At 46.3% G+C, this 23,590-nt stretch overlaps 1 protein-coding gene across 3 annotated transcripts in view; it reads right to left on the reverse strand.

The window, feature by feature from the left end:
* COCH (cochlin) overlaps positions 1–23,590 on the reverse strand; it is a 288,645-nt gene that overhangs the window by 27,641 nt on the left and 237,414 nt on the right. For all 3 annotated transcript variants that reach the window (XM_078659413.1, XM_078659414.1, XM_078659412.1), the window contains exon 10: positions 4,271–4,497. In XM_078659413.1, the coding sequence (XP_078515539.1) occupies positions 4,271–4,497 (227 nt within the window). The remainder of the gene's footprint in view (positions 1–4,270; positions 4,498–23,590) is intronic.

Here is a 23,590-nt window from a genome sequence, read left to right on the forward strand (position 1 = left end):
AGCTTTCAGCGCTAGAAATACTGCTAGAAGCTCTAGATGGTTGATGTGGATATGTTTGTGTTTGTCGTCCCAGAGAACCTGAATTGTGTAATGATGGAGATGTGCACCCTAAACCACGAGAGATGAATTTGCTGTAAGCACAACTTGTGGAAAAGGGTAGATGAAAGGCCGCCCTTTTAATAAATTCTGTGTGTTCAACCACTGTAGAGAGCGATGGGCGCGGCTGTCCACCAACAATAGATCTGTTTATTGACCCTGTGACTGATACTACTGACATGGTAAGCATTCTTGTAGTAGATGCATGTGTAGTCTTGCATGAGGTACTATTGCAATGCATGATGACATCATTCCCAATAGCCACATGAAAATCCTGGCTGGCAAGGTTTGGTTGGCTTGGAACTGCAGCAATAGTTTGGATATTGGAAATTCTTACTGCATTGAGGAAGGCTAGAGCCGTGTGAGTGTTGAGAGTGGATCCTAGATAGGATTGTATCTGTGAAAACTGTAGGTGAGACATTTGAATGTTGACCATGAAACCCAATTGGTGGAGAAGGTGTAGCGTGGTCTGAGTGTGTTCTAGACACTTTTGCTGTGTTCTGGCTTTGATGAGCCAGTCGTCTAGGTACAGGAACACAGGAATTTGTTGTCTTCTGGGATGAGCTGCCACTACTGCTAGACATTTTGCGAATACTCTGGGTGCCGTAGTCACTCCGAATGGAAGTACTTTGAACTGATAGTGTTTGCCTGCTATCACAAATCGGAGGAATTTGCAATGTGCTGGATCAATGGGAATGTGAAAATTTGCGTCTTTTAAGGCCTGTGTGGACATAAAATGGCTTTGCTGTAGCAGTGTAAGGACTGGTTGAAGCGTAACCATGTGGAAATGTTCTGATAACATGTACAGATTTAACTCTGAGATCCAAAATTGGTCTTAATGATCCGTCCTTTTTGGGGATTAGAAAATAAAATGAGTACACTCCTGAACCTTGGTAGTGCAATTAAACTGGTTCTATAGCTCCCTTTTCTAAGAGAGATTGCACCTCTTGTTTGAGTAACTGTAAGTGGTCTGACAACAGTTTGTGAACGTGAGGTGGAATGTTTGGTGGATTGGTGGTTTGCTCCAGGCAACAACCATGTTGGATAAGGTCGGGCACCCATTTGTCGGTTGTTATAGATTGCTAAATGGACAGAAATTGTTGAAGTCTTCTCCCGACAGAAGTTAAATGATCGGGGGGTGGGGGGGGAATGGGGCACATCAATGTTTGTTAGGGGAAGGGGTGGTATGCGATGTGGCGCCTTTACCCCTGCCTTTGGAATTGTTTCCTCTATTTTCTGATCTATAGAAACCTCAAGAGAGAAAGGATTGATTGCTGCCTTTATAAGAGGAAGCATTTGGGTCTGATGATGTTTTTGGGACGCTGCTCTGTAAAATGAGCGGTGAAAGGAGCCTTTATTGGATATTGACTGAAACGCTCCCATGGAATTTGTCACTTCATTGTCCTATTTCATCTTTTCTAAGGATTGGTCGACTCCAGGACCAAACGGGTGTTCTTTGTCAAAAGGGGGTGTTCATAATGGACCGTTGAACTTCAGGCTTAAACCCCGAGATCCTAAGCTATGCATGCCTTCTAAGGAGAATGCTGATATTGATCTCCCTAGCTGCGGTGTCGGCTGAGTCTAAAGCACATCTTATTGATGGATTAGAGATGCATTTTCCCTTTTTAACTAACTGCTGTGCCTTAGTTTTGTGTTTGTCTGGGAGATATTGAAGCAGTTGCTCCATCTCATCCCAGTGTGCCCTGCCTTATCTAGCTACTAGACCCTGTGTGTTTGTGATGCGCGGTCTTTAAAGATATCATCTGCATGCCTCATCAGGTCTTTAAGCATAGGGAGTGTTTGACTTAACCTGTGTGTCGACTCAAGTGTTCCAAATAAAAAGCCCTCTTCTAATGTTTCTTTATGCAAGACCACGCCATAATACTCTGTTGCTCTAGCAATGAGCTGTTTGTAAGCCATATTATCGTCTGGTGATGATGGCTTTGCAGGGTAAAGGTCTGGGTCATTGTCTACTGGAGGGCCAATGGTGTTATCATTCCATGGGTCTACTGGCAGGGAAATGAGTATCAACATCCCCATGATCCCTATCTGGATCTGTAAGTGGAGATAGATCCCTGAGGTGTTATGTGTAAGGGATCTCAAATTATTCACTGTGGAGAAGATGGTGGAGGCGGAGAGGGTTGTGGGGCAGGATAAATAGGGCTGGTAGCCATGTCCTCCTTCTTTAGAAAAATCTGAATGGAAGTTTGTGTTTTGCTTGTGTTTTAACAGAAATATGTCAGGATTAAATTTAATCTTTTTTTGTTTATGATCCAATTTGGCCTTAAGAAAGTCTAAAATTGGTTCTGGAGGCTCAGAGACACTGTCCTTAGATTTCAGCGTCAAAATGGTCTTGTCTTTAATAGTAGAAGGTTTTGGCTCCGTAGTGTGTTTTTGTTTCGAAGCGGAGGATTTCAGCTCCGAAGCATGTTTTAGTTTTGAAGAGGAGGATTTCGGCTCCGAACTAGGGAGCACATTACGATTGCGGACGGACTTGCGTCCGTCCGCGAGCCCTGAGTAGAAGGGAACGTCCGCATGTGCTGCGGCGTTTCCTCCTGTGCAATTAGGATGTGGCGGTCACATCCTCTATTTTTAACATTGCGGCGGGTGCGGCTTCAAGCTGCACCCGCCGCAATGTTACAAACGCATGCATTGCATTTACATGCACAAAGCGACAGGCACCGCGCGGTGCCTGCTGCTTTCTGCATGTAAATGCAGGGGGGTACCATAGGTACCCCCCATGTGCACAATCCCACCCCACTTCACCCAGGGGGCCCGCAACGGGCCCTGAAGTGAAGATCTGTATGCTTTTCCACGGCGGAGAACCCGCCGCGGAAAAGCATGTCTGGGTAGCCATCCTAATATGTCTGGCGGTGTCTGAGAGACACCGCCACCATATTAGAGCTTTTCCACCGCGGTTGTAAGCCGACCGCGGCGGAAAAGCGGCGGACTGAAACCAAGACTCACCAGCCATCCTAATGTGGCGGTGGGTCCGCAGCGGATTTTCCGATGGTTTCTGATCTAAAGGTAATTTCGGTCGACTCAGTCCCGAGCCGGAAGGCTTGACGGTTTGTTTCGGTGCCGAGAGGCGGGGTGTCGGAAACATTGTCTCGGCGCCGACCTTCGCCCGAAGGCAGAGGTGGCGCTGTAGCCTTATGTGCTTTGGAAGAGGATTTAGGGGGCAAGGGATCTTCGGAACTCACAGCACCTTGTCCCGGAGGCACATCTTTGGACTCCAGATCGATCTCCAGCTCGAAATGGGACTCTGGAAAGAAAAAGGCCTCTTCTACGGCGGATGCTTCAAACTCCTCTTGCTCGGATTCTTCCCCGAAGATATCCGGAGTGTGTCGGATGCTTTGTCATTGCATCTCTAGTTGTCCAGCCCGACGATCGCGTAGTCTTCTTGGATCGAAACGATTTACAAGTGTTGCAGTCTTCCTCCTTGTGCTCTGGGAAGAGGCAAAGTTACAAACTTGATGTAGGTCTATGTGAAGGTACTTGGCGTAGCACCCAGGACAGAATTGGAATGGAGTCCGTTTCATCGGCAGAAGGCTGGACAGACAGCTAGGCCCGACGACCGCCCACAAGGTTTTCTATCAAAAATTGAGAATTTGTTGAGTGAATCGATACGCGGAGAACATGGAAACACGTACGGAAACAATACTGTTGAGGGTAAAGTGGACTGCGCACCGAGTGGAACCTGAAGAGCGATTTCGAACTGGAGCGCAGCAATACACGTCCGATCCCGATGGCAGAAAAAAATTATCTAATAATGGAGTCGATGCCCATGCGCACTATCACCGAAAGGAGGAGTCACCTTACCTCGTGACTGGAAATACTTTTTTGAAGAACAACAACTTGCAAACATCCAGACCCAACACTAGATGGCAGGAGTATGCAAAGCATGTGTATCTACAGCACACATGCCTCGAACATAATGTTTCTTTAGTCTGACTAGCACCATAAAGGTCTGATATATAACCTATCCACTCCTGGTTGGGTATGGACAGCATCAGGGATGAAATCTTGATTCCACATTTTTGTGCAAATATTTATTAGAATTCTCCTGTATTCCTGGATAGTGTGGCTAAATGTAGGCCAGTCAATTAATCTGTGTTATATATGTTAGACCATGTCACAAGCAAGTAATATAAACACAAACTTTTTGTTGTACCTTGTCAATGAAGGCAATGTCTTGCACCATACCCAGTTCTTCTGGAGCGGCCCTTGCCACCGACACAATAAATACATTGATGCCAAAATCTTTGGCCACCAGACCAGCTTCTTCAATGTTGTCGGAAGGCCACCCGTCTATGAATATCACAACAACCTTAGGTATTCCTTTTCGAACTCCATTTTCAGGGGTGAAGAAGGTCTGTGCTGTATGCCTTAAAGCTTTCCCTGGATTAAAGAAAATTCAAATAGTGAAGCTATACCAAAATATGTATTGGTTATGTAATAGTCAAAAAGACAAAGTAGTGATAACATCCAACTACAGTTGTGGACATGTAGAGAAGTCTAAATATTAGATTTCATTTTTTCTGAAGAAAATTAATCTTTCCACAGATGTATCATTTTTCAACATAACCCTGGGCATCAAATTGCATGTGGAAAATGTTCATACAATAACTGGGCACAATGAAGCCAGGTAGGCTTCATTCATGAAGGGACACAAGAGTCACTACTTCACTAGAAAAGTTAACTGCTTTTAATCCTAGTTCTCCACCGTGGGATCCTTCATTGAAATCAGAAATAGCAAATACCCATGTGCAATATCCCAGAGCAGAGTTTCATACATTGAACAATGTCCTTTTTAAAATACATTTTACATGTAATCATACTAGGGCCTATTTACAAGCCTGTTGTGCTGCCAGTACGTCACTTTTTCCCATATTAAAAGTAATGCACCAGCGGTGCAAGGGGCTTTTAAATAAGCTCCACTGTGTTGAACACATACAATGCATTTAATCAATTTTCAATTTCAAATTTAATATTGCACTCATGCAAAACAGCTGTTTGAGAACACATGAATGGAATCTTTTTGCAAGGAAAAAAACAGAAAAGAAAATTAGAGAAGCAGATTTACGTGGTAGATCAATAGAGATGAAATCTGACAGCGTACCTTTAAGGTAGACAGCAGCTTCAACAACCCTTAAGCCATGGAAGTGCAGTTGCTTCAGTTCATTCTTACATGAACTAACGAAAGAAATGCGTTACTTACCTGTAACAGCAGTTATCCAGTATTGGTGTCTTTCATAGATTCACATGCCTGAATCATTCCCCGTCGTCGAGATGGGAGCCCCGGTAATAGAAAAGTAATGTCCTATAGACATACATAGAGAAAAATAGGCCTAAGGGCCTTGCCTTAGTAGCCTATCTATGTCCTTTTGTAAAAAGGACCAAATTTCCAAAGGTAGCCAATCAGCTACCACCTCCCTCTAGAACCTTCCTGCCAGGAGCCTCAGTCTCTCAGATTTTCGTACGCACCAAGCTAGGTAGACGTAAGATATGCTCTGTAGTGAGAGATGAGTCCTTCCTGGGGAGGTGGGAGGGTTGCATGTGAATCTATGAAAGACACCAATACTGGATAACTGCTGTTACAGGTAAGTAACGCATTTCTTATCCAGTATTATGGGTGTCTTTCATAGATTCACATGCCTGAATCAGAATAGCAAGCAATACATTATGCACATATGCGATGGAATATAACAGTCTGAGATAACACAGATCATGTGACTAGATACCATCAGTAATATAAAGAGTAAAGTAAATAAATGTGCATACCATTGCAGGACGGTGGGAAGTAGGAAGGCTCATCTTACTGGAAGAGATGGCGAAGTACAGCTTGGCCCACAGCTGCATCCTGCATCAGTTCCGTGTCCAGGCAGTAGTGTCTGGTAAAGGTGTGCGGCGATTTCCAGGTGGCCGCTCTGCAGATATCCAGAATCGGTACACCAGCGAATAGTGCTGCCGATGTGGACACAGCTCTCGTGGAATGTGCTCGGACTGAGGAATGTAATGGACGTCCGGCTTTGTCATGACAAAATGCAATTGCTGCCGATATCCATCTGGAAATGGATTGTTTGGAGAGTGGCATGCCTTTTCTCGGCCTGCTGAAGGCAACGAAAAGTTGTTTGGTCTTTCTGAAAGCTTTCGTTTTGTCCAGATAAAATTTTAGACATCTCTTAATGTCCAAAGAGTGAAGAGATCTTTCCGCCACTGTGCCTGGGTTCGGGAAGAATGAGCGAAGCACAAGCGGTTCATTGAGATGGAAGTCCGAGGGGACTTTAGGAATGAAACGGGGGTTGGTTCTTAAGATGACTCTGTCTTCTCTAAATTGCAAGAAAGGATCCTGTATCGAAAGAGCTTGCAACTCACTGACTCTTCTGGCTGATGTTAGAGCTAAGAGAAGTGCAGTTTTCCAGGAAATGTATTTGAGTTCAGCCCTATGGATGGGTTCAAATGGATGTTTCATTAATTGATTGAGTACAATATTCAGATGCCACGTTGGTGGTATTCGTCTTGGTCTAGGGAAAGATCTGTAAAGCCCTTTAAGAAACTGTTTTATCAGTCTGTTGGACCATAGTGAAGGGCCTTTTGAAGACCTGGTGAAGCGAGAGATTGCTGCCAGGTGTACCCTGATGGAAGCATGCGCAAGACCTGTTTGGGCCAGATGCAGGAGATAAGGCAGTATCTGCTCTGGAGTGATCCTGAAAGGGTGTATATTGTTGTCTTTACACCAAATACAAAATCGCTTCCATTTCAAGGAATAAGTTTTGTTCGTGCTAACTGCTCGTGCTTTAGCTAGGACTTCCTTGCACTCCTGCGGGATGCTTAGGTGACAGAATTCTCGGTACTCAGGAGCCAAGCCGATAATCTGAGAGATGTCAGATTCGGGTGGAGTATCTGGCCTTTGGACATCGAGAGTAGAGAAGGATGTTGAGGCAGTTGGATTGATGGACGGACTGAGAGGCGTCGGAGGTCCGCGAACCAATGTTGTCTCGGCCAGTATGGGGCCATGAGAATCAATGTGCAATGCTCCATTTTCATCTTCCGGATGACTCTGCTGATCAGGGGAAATGGCGGAAATGCGTACGCAAACACGTTGCGCCATGCGATGGAAAATGCATTTCCTAATGACCCCTGTTGGGGATGCCAACTTGCGAAGCTGTGGCATTTTTTGTTCTCCTTGGTGGCGAAGAGGTCTATTTGAGGTGTTCCCCATGCCGAGAAGATGTTGTCTAGAACTTGCTGGTTCAGTTCCCATTCGTGGGACATTGACCTCTGTCTGCTGAGAGCGTCTGCTATGACGTTGTCTTTTCCTGGGACATACTCCGATGTTAATGTGATGTTGTTGAGCAGTAGCCAGTTCCAATTTTTTTGTGATTCGCGAGACAGCGTCAGCGAGCGTGTCCCTCCCTGCTTGTTCAAGTAGTGCATTGTGGTCGTGTTGTCTGTCCTCACTAGCACTGCAGAATTTTTGATGCGAGGGAGGAATGCCTGTAGGGAGTGAAGGACTGCACGTAGTTCTAGGAGGTTGATATGCAGAGCCTTCTCTTGCTCCGACCATCTGCCGCTGATTTGTAAGTCTTGAAGGACTGCACACCAGCCTTCGAGAGATGCGTACGTCGTTATGACGTGTGGAGTTTCTGGTAACAAGAACGTGAGACCTTTGGATAGGTTCTTGTGCTTCATCCACCAGCCCAGCGTCTCGGATATTTGTCGAGTGACGACTATGTGATCCTCGAAGGAATCTGTACATTGGGTCCACTGTTTGGTCAGGGCCTCCTGAAGGGGGCGCATTCTGAGCCGACAGTGAGGGATGAGTAGAATGCAGGAAGACATCATCCCTAGAAGAGATTTGAAAATCCTTACTTTGATGGTTGGTTTTGAAGATATCGCGGTAGCTAGAGTCATCAGTTTGTTTTTTCTTTCCAAAGACGGGAAAGCTTTGGAGGAAATGGTGTTTATAGTGGCCCCCAGAAATGTTATTATCCTGGTGGGTTGTAAAGTAGATTTTTCGAAGTTGAGAGTCAAACCCAGGTTCCGGAAAATGTCGAGACAGGCGTTGGAAGACAGCTGTGCGTCCGTGAGAGACGGTGCTTTCACCAGCCAGTCGTCTAGGTAGGGGAAGACCTGGTGATTCTGTTGTCTCAGGTGAGCTGCCACAGGAGCCAGGCACTTTGTAAAAATGCGAGGTGCTGATTTGAGGCCAAATGGGAGGACACAAAATTGGTAATGGAGACCTGCTACTTCGAATCGTAGGAATTTTTTGTGTCGTTTGTGTATTGGGACATGGTAATATGCATCTTGCAGGTCCAAAGATGTCATAAAGTCTCCTTCCTCCAGGGAGCCTAAGATTTCCTGGATAGTCACCATACGAAACGATTGGCTTTTCAGGAAGGCATTGAGCGCCCTGAGATCTAGAATGGGCCTCCATTTCTTCTTTTTCTGTTGGATTAAAAAGAAGCGGGAATAAAATCCCTTTCCCTTTTGAGCTGATGGGACTCGCTCTATTGCTCCCTTTTTTATCATGGAAGAGATTTCCTGCAGTAACAGACGAAGGTGTTTGTGATGATGTTTGTGAGGAGGGGTGAACGGTGGGATGGAGTTGAATTCCAAGGTGTGACCGTGTTGAATCAATTGTAGTACCCACCGATCCGTCGTAATCATTTTCCAATTTTGGAGGAAATGTGTCAGCTTGCCACCAATTTTGAGCGGACCGGACGGTGGGGGGACTGGCTGCGGAAATTGGTCATTGTCTTCCGCCAGCCGTTTTCTTTTGCGATTTGCCCCTGAAGTTCGGTCTCCCGTAGGGGGTCTGACGACTTTGTTGTTGCTGCCGCTGTGGATATTGGGAGCGATTTTGATTATATGTGGATTTGCCTTGATAAGATCCTCTGTACGTGGATTGTCCTCGTCCTCTGTGCCCTCGAAAGGACTGGTTCCTGAATTGTAAAGTCCCGAGAGCCCTTGCAGTATCGGTGTCTTTCTTTATCGTCTGCAAGGCTTCATCTATTTTAGCTCCAAATAGTAGTTGTCCGTCATAGGGCATATCTACAACTTTGGTTTGTACTTCCTGTCTGAAGGACGTCGCTTTGAGCCAACCTTGTCTGCGCAAAACTGCGGCGCCTGCAAGCTGTCTGAAGCCTGTCATGGCGACATCGACAGCTGAATCTATGATTTCTGATGCCGACATTTGACCTTCATGAAGGAGTGCCTGGACCTCATTTTTCAAGTCATCAGGCACGTGCGTGAGATATGGAGCAATATCTTCCCATAGTTGCCTATTGTATCTGCCCAGCAGAGCAATGGCGTTGGCCACTTTGACCGTCATGGCTGACGTTGTGGAGAAGCGTTTGCCTATGCCATCCAATTTCCTGCCCTCCTTGTCTGGTGGTGCTGAGAGTGGCGAGGATGGGTTTCTGGAGTTCTTCTGGGCGGCTTGAGTGACGACCGAATCAGGTTTTGGATGTGAATTAAAACAAGTGGGTGCCGTTGACGGAGCCCTATATTTTTTGTCCAGTCTAGGGACCACTATGGAAACAGATGCAGGTGTTTGCATGAGTTGTAGCCCCTGTTCCCAGATATGTTCTATTATGGGAATGGATCGTGCCTCCTTCCTTATGGGGTCTTTGAAGTCATACAAGAAACAATCCGTTACCTTTGTTTCCATTGCCATGTGAAATCTAGTGGCCGCTCTCTCTATTAAATTGTGGAATCCACCGATATCCACTGGTGGAGAGTCTGATGTGCTGGGTTCCGGTGTGGCCGGAGAATGAGCAACGTAATCCTCATCATCTCTGTTTTGAGAGAGGTCATCTCTAACCTCACCTTCCTCAGGAGGTTCGTCGTCATCATCAGAGGATTGTATGTTGTGAACCTGTTCAGTATCTTGAGGAATAACCAAAGGCGTTGGTCTTGCCCTTGGTGATCTTTGCTGTGTGGAAGATTCTTGAGAATTGCCATGTGATGGTGTCGCTGACGATTCTGGGAACCGCTTTTTATAGTCTGATCAGGAATTGAAGATCATGAACTATCTCAGCTGGCAATACGATCATTGGAGTGACTTGAGTAGTTACCTGAGCCCGAACAGTTTCTTCCGTAAATATAACATCATCTCCGTCATCGTCAGTACTCTGGCATTTGACATTGAGATCTGACGGGCTAGTAGCCTGTTCGAAGTGGTCATCATCTGATTCGTCAGCTTGTAGTATGTGAGAAGGAAGCAGTGATGGAACCCTACTGGGTGATGTTAATTCGGGCGTAATAGGGAGTTTGGTGACCTTTTTTGATGGAATTAACTCCGCTTTTTTCCATGGCGTCGATGATGTCGTCGTCGACGAGGTCGTCGACGGTATCGCCGTCGATCGCTTTTCAAGCGTCGAGTGTCCCTTCGCCGATGAAGCTGTCGTCGACGAGGCGGTCGTCGACGGAGCGGCTGTCGACGGTGCCTTCGCCGTCGTCGATGCGGCTGTCGACGGTGCCTTCGCCGTCGTCGATGCGGTCGTCGACGGTACCTTCGCCGTCGTCGTGGACGTCGACGGCAGTTTTGTCGTCGGCGGCGTAGTAGCCGTCGACGGTGCATTTGTCGGCGGCGGTGCTCCTACCGTCGTCGGTGTCTTCGTCGACGATGCGGTGGACGTCGACTGAATTCTCGTCGACGATGTCGGTGTTTTCTGTTTTGTCGACGTCGACGGAGATGACGACGGAGTTTTGACAAACGATTGCTGTTTTTTAATAAGTACAATCGACGATATTGGCTTACCCGTTGTCGACGAGTGGGTGGTCGTCGTCGTTGAAGTCAAGGCTGACGATGCCACCGTCGTCGAGATTGTCGTCGTCGATGTGGAAACATAGTTCGTTTTCCTTGAAGAGAATGTCATGGAAGTAGACGACGAGGACTGCGATGGCTTTCTGAAGGTTGCAGCATCCTTCACAGACGTGTCAGATCTTGCCTCAGAAGACTTTGAAGTAGTCTTTTTGTGAGGGACGTCTGGATGGCCAGGGGAAGCCTCCCTTGGCCTTTTTAAGGACAGTTTTGAGGAAACTGAAGCCATTTCACTGCCCTCCGAGGAGAGCACCTCAACATCTCTGGTTTTTAGTCTGTTTAACCAGAGGAGCAGTCTGCCTTCTCTATCCTTAAGTGTTTTGGTAGAGAATGTTTTACATACCCTGCAGTCCTTTACTGTGTGGTCAGGGTAGAGGCAAGTCTCATGCTTGTCGTCGACGTGCAGTCTCTTCTTGCCACAAGAAGAACAAGCTCTGAATAGTCCTCTTTTCTGTTGTTCAGCCATAGTTGAAGTAGAATCCAAGTTTTTTGAAGAAAAGTAAAGAATTTGAAGAAACCTGAGGAGAGCTCAGGTGGGGACTCCCTAGCACAACGTGCGGTAGAAAATCTGAGAGACTGAGGCTCCTGGCAGGAAGGTTCTAGAGGGAGGTGGTAGCTGATTGGCTACCTTTGGAAATTTGGTCCTTTTTACAAAAGGACATAGATAGGCTACTAAGGCAAGGCCCTTAGGCCTATTTTTCTCTATGTATGTCTATAGGACATTACTTTTCTATTACCGGGGCTCCCATCTCGACGACGGGGAATGATTCAGGCATGTGAATCTATGAAAGACACCCATAATACTGGATAATCAATCTTGTATGATTTATCTTCCTGATGTTGTGGGAGCCAAGGGGGGATAGGTTGTTTAAAGAGTCTAGTAATGGGATCTTCGCTTATAGATTGTTTTCAAAGGAATAGCAAGCTCATACCCACTGGCAACTGGCAGAGGATTAAAGGATGGTAATAATTACAATCATCTCAAGGTGGCTTCACTTATTTGGGTATACATCCTGGAGTCTGAATAGTATCTGGTAAGTGTATGGATGAATTTCTGAATTGTAGCCCTCCAAAAGTCATAAACAGGAATATGGTGATAAGGATACAGTGTCCGTCAGGGCATGCAACACTGCATATGTTATGGTCAAGTGAAATATTGGTGAGGTGTACGAACCAGGCTTTGTATCAAAGCTCACTGTGCATGGTTAAAGGGTGTGCACAGTTGGTTTGGCTGGACTGGATTTGACACAGGGCTGTCAAGGTTTTGCGCTCAGAATCGACTGCTTACAGCTCTAAGCTTTGCATAGCGCTGGACAAGGGCCATTGTGTTGTAGTGTAGTTCCTATATTACCAATAGGCTCTGAGCATTGGAATAATATATCCCAAAGATGTGACGTAGGACTGAGGTCGACAAGGTCTCTATCGAATATATTAGACTTAATTGTGAGTGCCAGCTGGCTCAGAGGTCGCCAGAAACTTTCTCGAATAAACAAGAAGGGATTAGTTTCTGACAACCGCATAAACATGACAACTTTGTTTCCCAAGAATAAGAAACGTATCTCTAGAGTCGTGGAAACAATAGATAGATATTTCACTCAGTCAATCGTGCATGCTTCGTTTCATCAGAGGTGCAGAGAAATAGAGAGATGGGCGTTTTCAATAAAAAGTATTTAATGAACAGTCTTCTTTCTCATGCAGAAGAAATGAACTGCTACAATCGTAATACTGGCTGTAAAGTATAATGTGTACAGCAAGAAGAGTATTATAAAATAATACTGTAAAAGCATGGTATGGTTTCTAAGCCATAAAATACATACATAAATAAATAAAGACTAAAAGTACTCAACCGATGCTTCTAAAATACGCCTACCCCAATGTACCTAACCTAAGTCTTGTATGAGGGAAGAAGTAAGTGTGGTGTAGCATAAGTTTTAGTATTCTTTGCCAAGAATCTATCCAAGATTTCTCTTAGGGTCTAATCAGCTCCGTACCTTGGTTAAGAATGAAGGAGGTCTGGTATCTCCGTCTCGGGACTCGATTTCCAAACACTCCGCAAGGGGAGTTTGGAAACACTGGAGCTGGATTTCTCGGTAAGAGAAAAGACAGCGTCTCTCTCAGTGCGTCTACTGGAGGGTCGGCTTTCTTCGGCACTTGCTATAGCGAGCTGCGTCGGGCAAGTAGATAGTCGAACTGCTCCAAACCACCGTGTGTTTGCTAGAGCAAGTGTGGGCATATTTATACCTTGAAGGTGCCGGGTTTGACGTAAAGTTGGACATAATAACGTCATCAAAGAATGACAGTTCTTTGAAAACTCCATGAGTTCTTGGACAATTCAATATTCAAGCAAGGGGAAGTCTCTAACTGCTGAAGCCCAGTTTTCAAAGAAATCGCTGTGGCTTTTCGGAACTAGTGGAAGTATCCATGCCATATTTGGACTGCATGGGTTATGTCTAAATATGGTTATGATTTCTATGCCTACATAAGGACAAGGAGATCTATACCTATATAAGGGCATGAATCGGGAAAATTACACTAGAGTCGTAAAATGCTATACAACACCCACTCCACTTTATTATGTTTGACATTACTACATTCCAAGTATTTAAAACATATCTAAAGCATGTGTTTACAATCCCACCCAAAATACAAAAATGTATTTAAAATGGTTGCACACGAAAATGAGCATTTGTATTGTACGCATTTGAAAGCAATGATATCAGTGTCAGCATATAGTATGATATTGGCAATGCTAACTGAATGAATCATAATGATTACATTTATGAAATGGCTCTTAAATGCAGAAGAAAAAGGTCATGACCATCCCATAGCAGTATATATTAACTGTTTTGGTTTGTGGAAAAGGCCAATATTGTTTTCTAGGAAGTATTCAAAGAATTCTTGTTCTCTAAGAATAGTTCTACTTTAAGCAGATTACTTTGTGCCAAAGTTCAGTTTTGAAAAAAAAGTTAAATCAAATCGTAGAAAAATAAGAGTTCCAAAGTTAGAAGTCATGTTTTTATTTTGAAAAACGAAGGTCATAGAATGCTGTGTGCTAATTTCAAAAGTTATTCTCGGTGTCAGGAGAAAACATTAAATCTTCTAGGCTGGCAAAGAAGTTGTCGACCACAGTAGGTGAAAGTTGAACTACCTCGTTAAGCAGATCAATTGTACACAGATGAGAAGCATCGCAGTCAGTCGCATAAGCAATGTTCGTAGTAGATGGTACCTGTGTGTCTGGTGGTCCACGTATCCCACCGTCAGCTGGATTTGCTGGTGAGTCATCCACGGATGCCGTCACCAGGATTGGTAGCCGTTGGGGACAACACAATGCATGAGCCGTTACCGAACCAAGCAAAGTGTCAACATCCGTTGGCAGTGCTGATGGAAGTGTCACACAAATATCCAACACGCATTCCTCACCACAAAGCAGGCATCGCAGAACAAGTATGATGCAATCTTGCAAGATTGGTCTGAACGATAGGAATCATGTGGTATTCAGGTATTGGGTGATCTAAACCTCCACTTTGATGACATAGAGTGTAGAGAGGCACAAGCTGTGGCTGCAGCACTGAAATCCTTGGGGTCAATTTGCTATCTACAGCCCCCACGCACACACTGGGCCATCTCTTAGACCCTATTTTTGCTAATTGGGAGGGTATTAAGGTTTCCTCCCCGGTCCAAACGATATGGTCGGATCATAGTACTATTCCATTCGAAATAGAAAGTGTGTCCTCAGGAACTAGATTTAGGAAACCCCTACCTCAGAAGCGCAGGGAATGGAAAAAATTTACTCCAGAAACGTTTGAAAAAGTCCTATTAGAACATCCCCTGCCCCTAGACAATACTTTACAGGAGGCATGGAGCAGCTATGAGAATTGGATGTCCAATGCTTTGGACGAGGTAGCGCCCTGGACACATAAATCTCCTGCAAGGCAATCTAGAACTGCTCCCTGGTTCTCAGAAACACTTAAATTAGCTAAAGCCAAATGTAAAACCATGGAACGGAGTTGGAGGAAAAACTATATCCAGAACACAAAGTACGTTACAGAATGGAATTAAAAAAATATCAGAAACTAGTGAGATCAGAGAAAAGTACCTATCTTAAGAGCAGAATTGAGCTAGCGGACAATCCCACCAGAGAACTTTTTATTATTTATAAAGAGCTTACGGTTCCATCAAGACTTGAAGCTCAAAATACTTACTCTAATGAGATATGTGACTCTATAGCTGATTTCTTTGTAGACAAGGTCGACAAAATCTATGCCACCTTTAAAAAAAGCGTTGATCTCTCATGTAACCATGCGGACGTAAGAGATAGCTCTATAAGGAAATCCCATCTCACATGCTTCACAACACCTGAAAGACAGGAACTATTATGTATCGTCAACAGCATACAATCTGGCTCCCCCTGCGACGCGTGCCCACCTACACGTTGTAAAGGAGTCATGGAGAGCACGTTGATTGACAATATTAGTCACATGGTGACACTGTCTTTCCAGGAATGCCACGTACTTGACGCTTGGAAAACAGCCCAGGTTATTCCTCTAAAAAAGAAACCCAATATCCATATCTCTCAACTTCAAAATCTTCGCCCCATTTCCCTTCTTCCCTTCTGCTCAAAAATCGTAGAAAAGGTGGTTAACAGGCAGCTCATGTAATATCTTGAGGAGGAAGTCCTCCTCCATCCCTCACAATCGGGATTTAGAACCGGCTACTCTACTGAGTCAGCCGTTCTCTATTCCACTGAGTGCCTTAGACAGATAGTGGATGAAGGAGAGACAGCAGCGTTGGTTTTATTAGATCTGAGTGCAGCTTTTGACACCGTGCTGCACACAACGCTGCTGTCTCGTCTTTCTGATATGAGGGTGGCAGGATCAGCTTATGCCTGGATACGATCCTTCCTGGCCAATAGAAGCTTCCAGATGCACTGCCCACCCTTCAAATCTTCCCTTAGGAAAGTGAGCCATGGGGTTCCCCAGGGCTCGAGCTTGAGCCCTACTTTGTTTAATATCTATATCGAACCCCTGGCTCACGTAGTGGAGGCATTTGGGGTGGGCATTGTTAGCTATGCTGATGACACCCAACTGATGTTCAAGCTTACGCCCGACCACAGAGAAGATGCCACTAACTTTTCTAACTGTCTGTCATCAGTGGCATCATGGATGAACAACAACTGCCTGCGCCTTAATGGCGAAAAAACAGAACTGCTGGTGGTTGGGAAAGCAGCATCAGCATGGTCTCACCGGTGGTGGCCCACTGAATTGGGCAGCCCTCCCATTCCTGTGGATTCGGTAAGAAATCTTGGCGTATTGCTTGACTCAGACCTTTCCTATAAGTCCCACGTCAGCAAGGTGACTGGTAGGTGCTTCAGCATACTGAGGGTCCTTCGGAAGGTTTTAGATCTCCTCCCTATTGGAGCCAGAAAGACTATTGTCCACGCCCTGGTGACCCCCCACCTTGACTATGGGAATGCTCTACTCATAGGTCTGAGCAAGAAAGGCCTTCACCAACTTCATTGCATTCAGAACGCCGCAGCACGCCTTGTGCTCGGGCTTCCTCGTAGAGCTTCTGGGAAGACCGCTCTGGCCAAGCTCCACTGGCTTCCTGTCAGGGAACGGATTACGTTTAAAGCCCTTTGTTTTGCGCACCGCATCGCCCAGGGCAAAGGCCCAGGTTACTTAAAGAATCTTCTCATTGCACATCGCCCTATCCGGAATTTGAGATCGTCCGGCGCAATGCTGTTTAAACTCCCCCCGTATCACCAGAGCCAGGATGGGTGGCCGTTCCTTTAGGTACTTGGCCTCCAAACATTGGAATGAACTCCCGCTCCACCTCCGAATGGAACCCTCTGAATCTAGATTCCAGGGGAAACTTAAAACGCTTCTGTTCCTCATTACGTAAATCTTCCCTTCTTCTACTCTCTCTGGCAACATCTGCCTCCTGAAATTTAGCAGCAGTTAGCGCGGGGACACACTGTTCTTTTGTGTAGCCAGGCGCTTTACAAATGGTTTATTATTATTATTATTATCTCTCAAACGAGCCAAGCCAAGAATCTGTATCATACACAAACAATATACTTTCTTTTCAGGCCCACACCGCTCCTTCTCGCGCATAGACTACATCCTAGCGCCAATGCACCAGGGCACTACAATTCAGGATGTCACACCTAGCAAGGTATTTAACAACAAGGGGTGCTGATGGACAGAGTCTCTGAATTAAGCAGAATACTCTCACCCAGTCAAGAGATCAGGGCTAGATCCAACACCGTTTTTTAGCTCACTGCACCATCCCAGTTCAGAACCTGGCTATATGCAAATTAGTCTGTTCCTGTCCCAGTGCATGATGGGAACAGGGCAAACCAAACTACCAAGCCAATTCTTACACTGGGAAGGAAACAAGCTTTCGGGGACCGGTTTCTGGCATTTCAGCCGTCGTCGGCCCGGCTCGTTGGCAGGGTATACTCAGACATGAGTCCCTTGCTCACTGCTCCATCAGGATTCAAGCAAGCCGGGCCGACGACGCCTGAAATGGCAGAAACCGGTCCCCGGAAGCTTATCTCCTTTCTGGTGAAGAATTGGCTTGGTAGTTTGGTCTGCCCTGTTCCCATGATGCACTGGGCCAGGGACAGACTAATTTGCATATAGACAGGTTCTGAGCTGGGATGGGGCAGTGAGCTAAATAACGGTGATGGATCAAGCCCTGATCTTTGGACTGGGTAAGAGTGGTCTGCTTAATTCAGACACTCTGTTCATCACCACCCCCTTTTCTACACCTAGCAAGGGGCATCTCGGACCACTCCCCGCTGTGGGCTCACCTTACCATCGGTGATCGGAAGGAGGGATGTGTAGCGCCGATCAATTCTTTTTTTTTTTTTTTTGAAAACCTTTATTGTACAGAGAAAGCTCACAAATACGGGCCTACAACCCACCGGGCTGGCCACCACAGAGCCGAATGTCAGGAGCAATACACAGAGTATCACAGTATACAAAGGCAAAGAAACAGGAGAAATAACAAGCATCGTAGAGCAGTCACAGGCGAAAAGAATTAGAAAGGTAGTTTTCTTATTTTTTAAAGGACGGGCTAGGGAGTTCAGGAGTATGGCGGGCCGAGAAACAAACCAGAGGGGTGGGGCCGCGGCGGGCAGCAACACAACGATCGTAGAAAAACAGGAGAAACAAATACGAAATAGGCATACCAATAAGCACCGGTCAAAACAGCGAACATGAGGAAAGGCCACTGCACACATCGTCCAATGCCCGCCCACCGCAGCTACCACCCGTCCCACCGAACAGCACAGAAAAGGACCCAAATATAAAAACAATACGAAACGTACCCCCAATAAAGAAGAGAACCCCACATAAGGGGGGGGGGGGGAGGGAAAGGGGAAGAAGGAAAAGGAAGGGACTCTCACCCAAACACCCGCCCCCGGGCGACGAAACAGGAAAACAATGACCCGGTACAAAATAGACAATAAAGATAAAGAAAACACACCCAGCAATTCACAATCATCGTGATACCGGAAAAATACTCCAGAAAGACACCAAGGGGACAGACGACGAGACAGAGCCCCGAAAGAGGGTATACACAAGGGCCATAGAACCAAAAAGGGGGAGAAAAAAGGAGGGAAAAGACCCCCCAAAAACAGCAATAGACCCCCCCACCCACCCCACAAGCCCACCCTACACCCCTGCAGAAGGCTACGGCCAACCCCCCAGCAGCGTGTCTGTCGCCCTAAATAGAACCCGAAATATAGAAGAAAGAAACAAGGTAGAAACAAAGGCAAAAGAGAAGGGCCAGGGAAAGGAGGGAACATTACACACGGGAGAGGGCGAAAAAACAGTATTATCTGCAACCATCCCACCACCTGTGAAAAGGGGAGAGGCAGAGCCCACGGGAAGTTAACGATATCAGGATAAGGGTCAGGAGTCCCACGAAGTTACGCAACATCACAACAGCACATGTCGGTCATAGATCAAAAACAAGACTACCGCATATAATAAGTCATTTCAGCCCTGTCCGCTTTTGTCCAAGGTTGTAAGCATCCAAACAAACAAAGTCCAAACGACGAGGGACACAGGGTTCAGGAGTAAATCGCCGATCAATTCTTGGTACCTCCGCAGCGAGGAGACAAGCAAGCAACTAACTCTCTCCATTGACCAATACTTCGAGAACAACGAAGGCACGGTGGAATCATCAGTATTATTGTGGGAGGCCTTCAAGACCGTGCTCAGGGGGGAGGCCCTCTCTGCGATCGCTGGCCGCAGGAAAGACCGGGAGGCGCAAATGCTGACAGTGGAAACTGACCTTCTAGCACTAGAAAACGCGGCGCAGGCTGGAGGTAACCCAGAAGTTATGCATCAGATGCAACTCAAAGAGGCAGAGTATAGGGCCCTAGCTACTGACGCCGCGAGGACTCTGGCAAGAGATAGGGAAGGCAGGATATACGATCAAGGGAACAAAGCGGGCAAGCTCATAGCCTGGCTAGACAAGAAGCAGCAGGCACAGAGGATGGTCGATGAGCTTAGGACGGAATCGGGGGCCGTTATTACAGAGCCCCGGGAGATTGTTAGGGAGTTTCTAATGCACTTCCAAAAAGTCTACAGTGGGGGGGTCTGATCGGCCGGAAGAAGACTCAATTGCCCTGTTAACTGATATTAGGCTACCTACCCTCTCGGACACTGAAAGGGAAACTTTGGAGACGCCACTTACCATTGAAGAACTTTGTGGGGCCATCCGAGATTTACGGCCAGGGAAAGCCCTCAGGCCCAATGGTCTCCCGATCGAGCTGTACAACCTCAAACCTGACAGCCTTAACCACATTGGTCCACCCGGACCAATCGGGCTTTATGCCCCACCGTAACACGGCGCTCAATTTGCGCCGTCTCCACAGTGTGCTGGGACGTTGTGATATGATCCAGGAGGACGCTGTGGTGGTGTCGTTGGATGCCGCAATGGCATTCGACAGGCTTGAGTGGCCCTGCATGATGGCAGTCCTTCGGAAACTGGGCTTTGGCCCTAATTTTATCGGTTGGGTGCGTCTCCTTTACTCCGAACCTTTGGCCCAGGTCACAGTTAATAATAAAACCTCTGAGCTTTTTACCGTAGGCAGGGGGACGCGACAGGGGTGTCCCCTCTCACCTTTGCTATTTGCCCTCTCGCTGGAACCACTCGCTGCCTGGATCAGGCAGGATCCCTCGTTGAATGGGCTCAGATGGGCTGATGGATGGGAGGACAAAATTTCGCTTTATGTGGACGACATCTTGCTGTACCTTATGAAACCTCGTAAGTCCCGTAAAGCCTTGGATATTTTCACCAGTTTCGGGATACAGTATCAACTGGTGTAAGTCCCTCTTGTATGTCCTCCACGGAGCTCCTCCGGTTATCCCACGCGACTGCCCGATTAAGGTGTCCACGGAAGGTTTTAAGTATTTGGGAATCTTTGTCTCCAAAGATAAGGGCACTAGATATGAAAAAAATCTACTGCCGCCCCTACAGTGGCTTAAAAGAGACTCCGCCACCTGGCAGAAGCTCCCTCTTTCCCTTCTGGGCCGGACAGCGCGCTTCAAAATGATGGCGCTGCCACGATTCCTCTACGCCCTTCAAAACTACCCGGACCTAGTTCCACAGTCATACTTTGCTGCCATCGAAGCTGCACAAAGAGATCTGTTATGAACCGGGACGCCCCGTATATCCTTACAGAAACTCACACTGGGATGGTTTGAAGGGGGCATAGCTCTCCTAGACATACGGAAATATTATTGGGCTGCGCATCTCTCGGCCATAAACCAGGGTACCTATTGTGATGGAAACGATACGGGATACGGAATGGACCGGTGGCTCCTTCCTGGCGGGAACTTTGAGGCTGCGCTTTATTCCAGACCTGGCAGATATTCTCTCTCGGGGCCCACAAAGCATTCTGTTCAACTATGGCATATTGTCCAGCGTAAATTGGGTTGGGCTAATACCCTTACGATGGCTACTCCGTTATGGGTCTCAGAGAGGCTGGGCACTCTAGGTCGTACCAAAGGGTTCCGCAACTGGGACCTAATTGGGATTTCTCACATCAAGGATCTATGGGGTCTAGACGGTGTTGTGCAATTCGACTCGCTCCAGGGTACCTATGACCTGGCGCCGACCGAATATTTTAGATACCTGCAGGTCAGGCACTCCCTTCAAACTAATATCCCTGCGGGGACTCAGCCCCCAGAGTCCTCTCCCTTGGAGGACAGACTGTTAGATGGCCACCTCCCTGAACGCGCCATTTCCCTCACATACAAGAAGCTTATCAATCATTCCCCAGACCCATTGCTAACTCTTAAAGGATAATGGGAGGCAGACAGGCTTGAGATAGACGAAGAGGAGCGCTAGCATCCCCCAAGGAGGTTGCAATATCAGCCAGGCTTAGACTGATCCAATTTAAAATACTCCATCAGGTTTATGTTCGGGTACTAGGCTGAAGCTGATGGGCCGAAGTGAGGATGGTCTCTGCAGGAGGAGGTGTGGGGAGGTGGGAACCTTCTCCCATATACTGTGGGAGTGCCCTGTGCTGCTGACCTACTGGAAACAGGTGCTCGAATGTATGCAAGAGGTATGGGGGGTAGAGTTGCGACTGGAGGCGAAGAGATGCCTTTTGAACATCTGGGAGCCCACGGACTTGCCATTGAGGGGGGAGGCTCTGGGTGACGCTAGGACTGGCAAACACGAAGCATAATATAACCAGGCCGTGGAAGGCAGTAACGCCTCCAACACTAAATTCCTAGGAAAAGGATATGGATTGGTGTATGCTCCAAGAAAAGACAGTATACGTGGCCCAGGGCTGCCCCCGGAAATGGGTGGCGGTATGGTCCAACTGGAATGAGTATCGGGGTACCCTGTGTGAGCCCCTCCGAATTACACCCATTGACGACCAAATTGTATTTTGAACTGCTGTTGTAACTGTACTGCTTCGGAATATCTGGAATCGGACAAGCTCTGTATGTACTGTGTTTTCCTACGATGCTTATGTGACAATTGTAATCCCTGAATGTGCTGACCACCACTTTATCTTTTTGTTGCAAAGAAAAAGAATTAAAAAAAAATTAAAAAAAGAATCTGTATCATGCGCTCACGACACTGCATTGCCAGAAGAGTGTTCTCTATGGTAATCTCGGTATCGCTGTTGACTGGACTTGCGATATCGGAGCAGAAGGAACAAGAATAGTATTCCTGCTACGAGTCCCAAAATGAGAGGCAGGCAGCCAAACACAGAGTGCACAAAGTTTGGAAAAATGCCTAGGACTGCTTCAAAGGGTGCTAACAGTCCCGAAAATATCGTCTTAAATACATCTGCCATACCACTGGTATCAGACATGTTTAAGATACGACCTAAAATTTCTGCGAAATGTATGGAGCAGTTTGTTGATAATAGGGCATGTATCTCTGCAGAGGACCTTGCAACTTGCAGATCATACGTCTCTGGACGAGGTCAGTGGCACAGTTTTTTTGTAAAAGAATGGCTTTCATTCTGCTTAAAGTATCAATTCGAATAGAAGAGATGTTCAGTGAAGGCCATAGCGGCGACTCCCCATCTGTCTTAGTTTTAGGAACCAATACTTGCATACAACAAGTGACCCTGGCTGACACAGTTACGAGATAGGCTATACCTGACATCATTACACAACAGCTGTGATCATTCAACATTATGTAGCTCTCATTGGAAAGCTGCCTAAAAATTGGATCTATCACTGCTGCCGGAGAACCTTGCAGGTGGCAGGATAAGTTGGTTGCAGAACCATCGCAGGCTCCATGTAAATTAATACCCTGACACAAAAGTGTACAGCTTAGTGCGCTGCTACATTGTGTACCACTAAGAAATACTTATTTCCCCCACTCCAACATTTGTGTGTGTATGGTAATTCCCAGGTCGACTTAAAATATTCTTTATCCAACCTTTCATACAGGCCCGTTGGTATGTGTTTCAAGCAATAGTGAAACTGGAAAATCGTCACTGACAACACAATGGTGCCATGTATTATCCATTCTACTGCTGGTTTCTCAGAAACAGTCAATGGTAATCTTTCCAGTTTTTCTATGCTCAGCACCGTGTATAGTCTGCTCCCCTTTGTGCCAAAGAGATTTGTTTATCTGTAAGGTTAAATCCAGTAAACAATGACGTGGTGTTGATTAGACGCCAAGGCACATAGCCTGAACGAAGATTTTGTAACGTCCAACCTAGCAGCACTATAGAACGCAATTGAGACTGTCCATGTTGCAACATGAGCAAGTCCTGTTCCATTATGTCTATGGCAGAGGATACTATGCTGTCCAAAGAATAAATTCTGGATGACAGTCGTTAATCCATTGTCAACTATAGAGAGAGCTTTCTCTAAATTAATACGATCAATTTCTCATATTCGTTCTGCAGTTTCCATTAGCATGATTTTCCATGCTTCATTATAAGCAGCATATTTTCCGGCGTATGTAAAACGTTGATGACGTGGTTTACGAGGTCCTAGTACGAAGTCTCTCAAATCAACACCATCTTTAAGTAAAGTTAAGTGTTGTTTTATATCTGTAAGTGCAGATTTTTGTAGCCACTCAAGGCACAGTTTTCCTACACTGTATGTTGTTATTATCCCTGGATGTTGTCTCTGGACATATCTTGGATCTGGTCTAGTTACTGTA

Source organism: Lissotriton helveticus, chromosome 9 (assembly GCF_964261635.1).
Source record: "Lissotriton helveticus chromosome 9, aLisHel1.1, whole genome shotgun sequence".
NCBI lineage: Eukaryota > Metazoa > Chordata > Amphibia > Caudata > Salamandridae > Lissotriton > Lissotriton helveticus.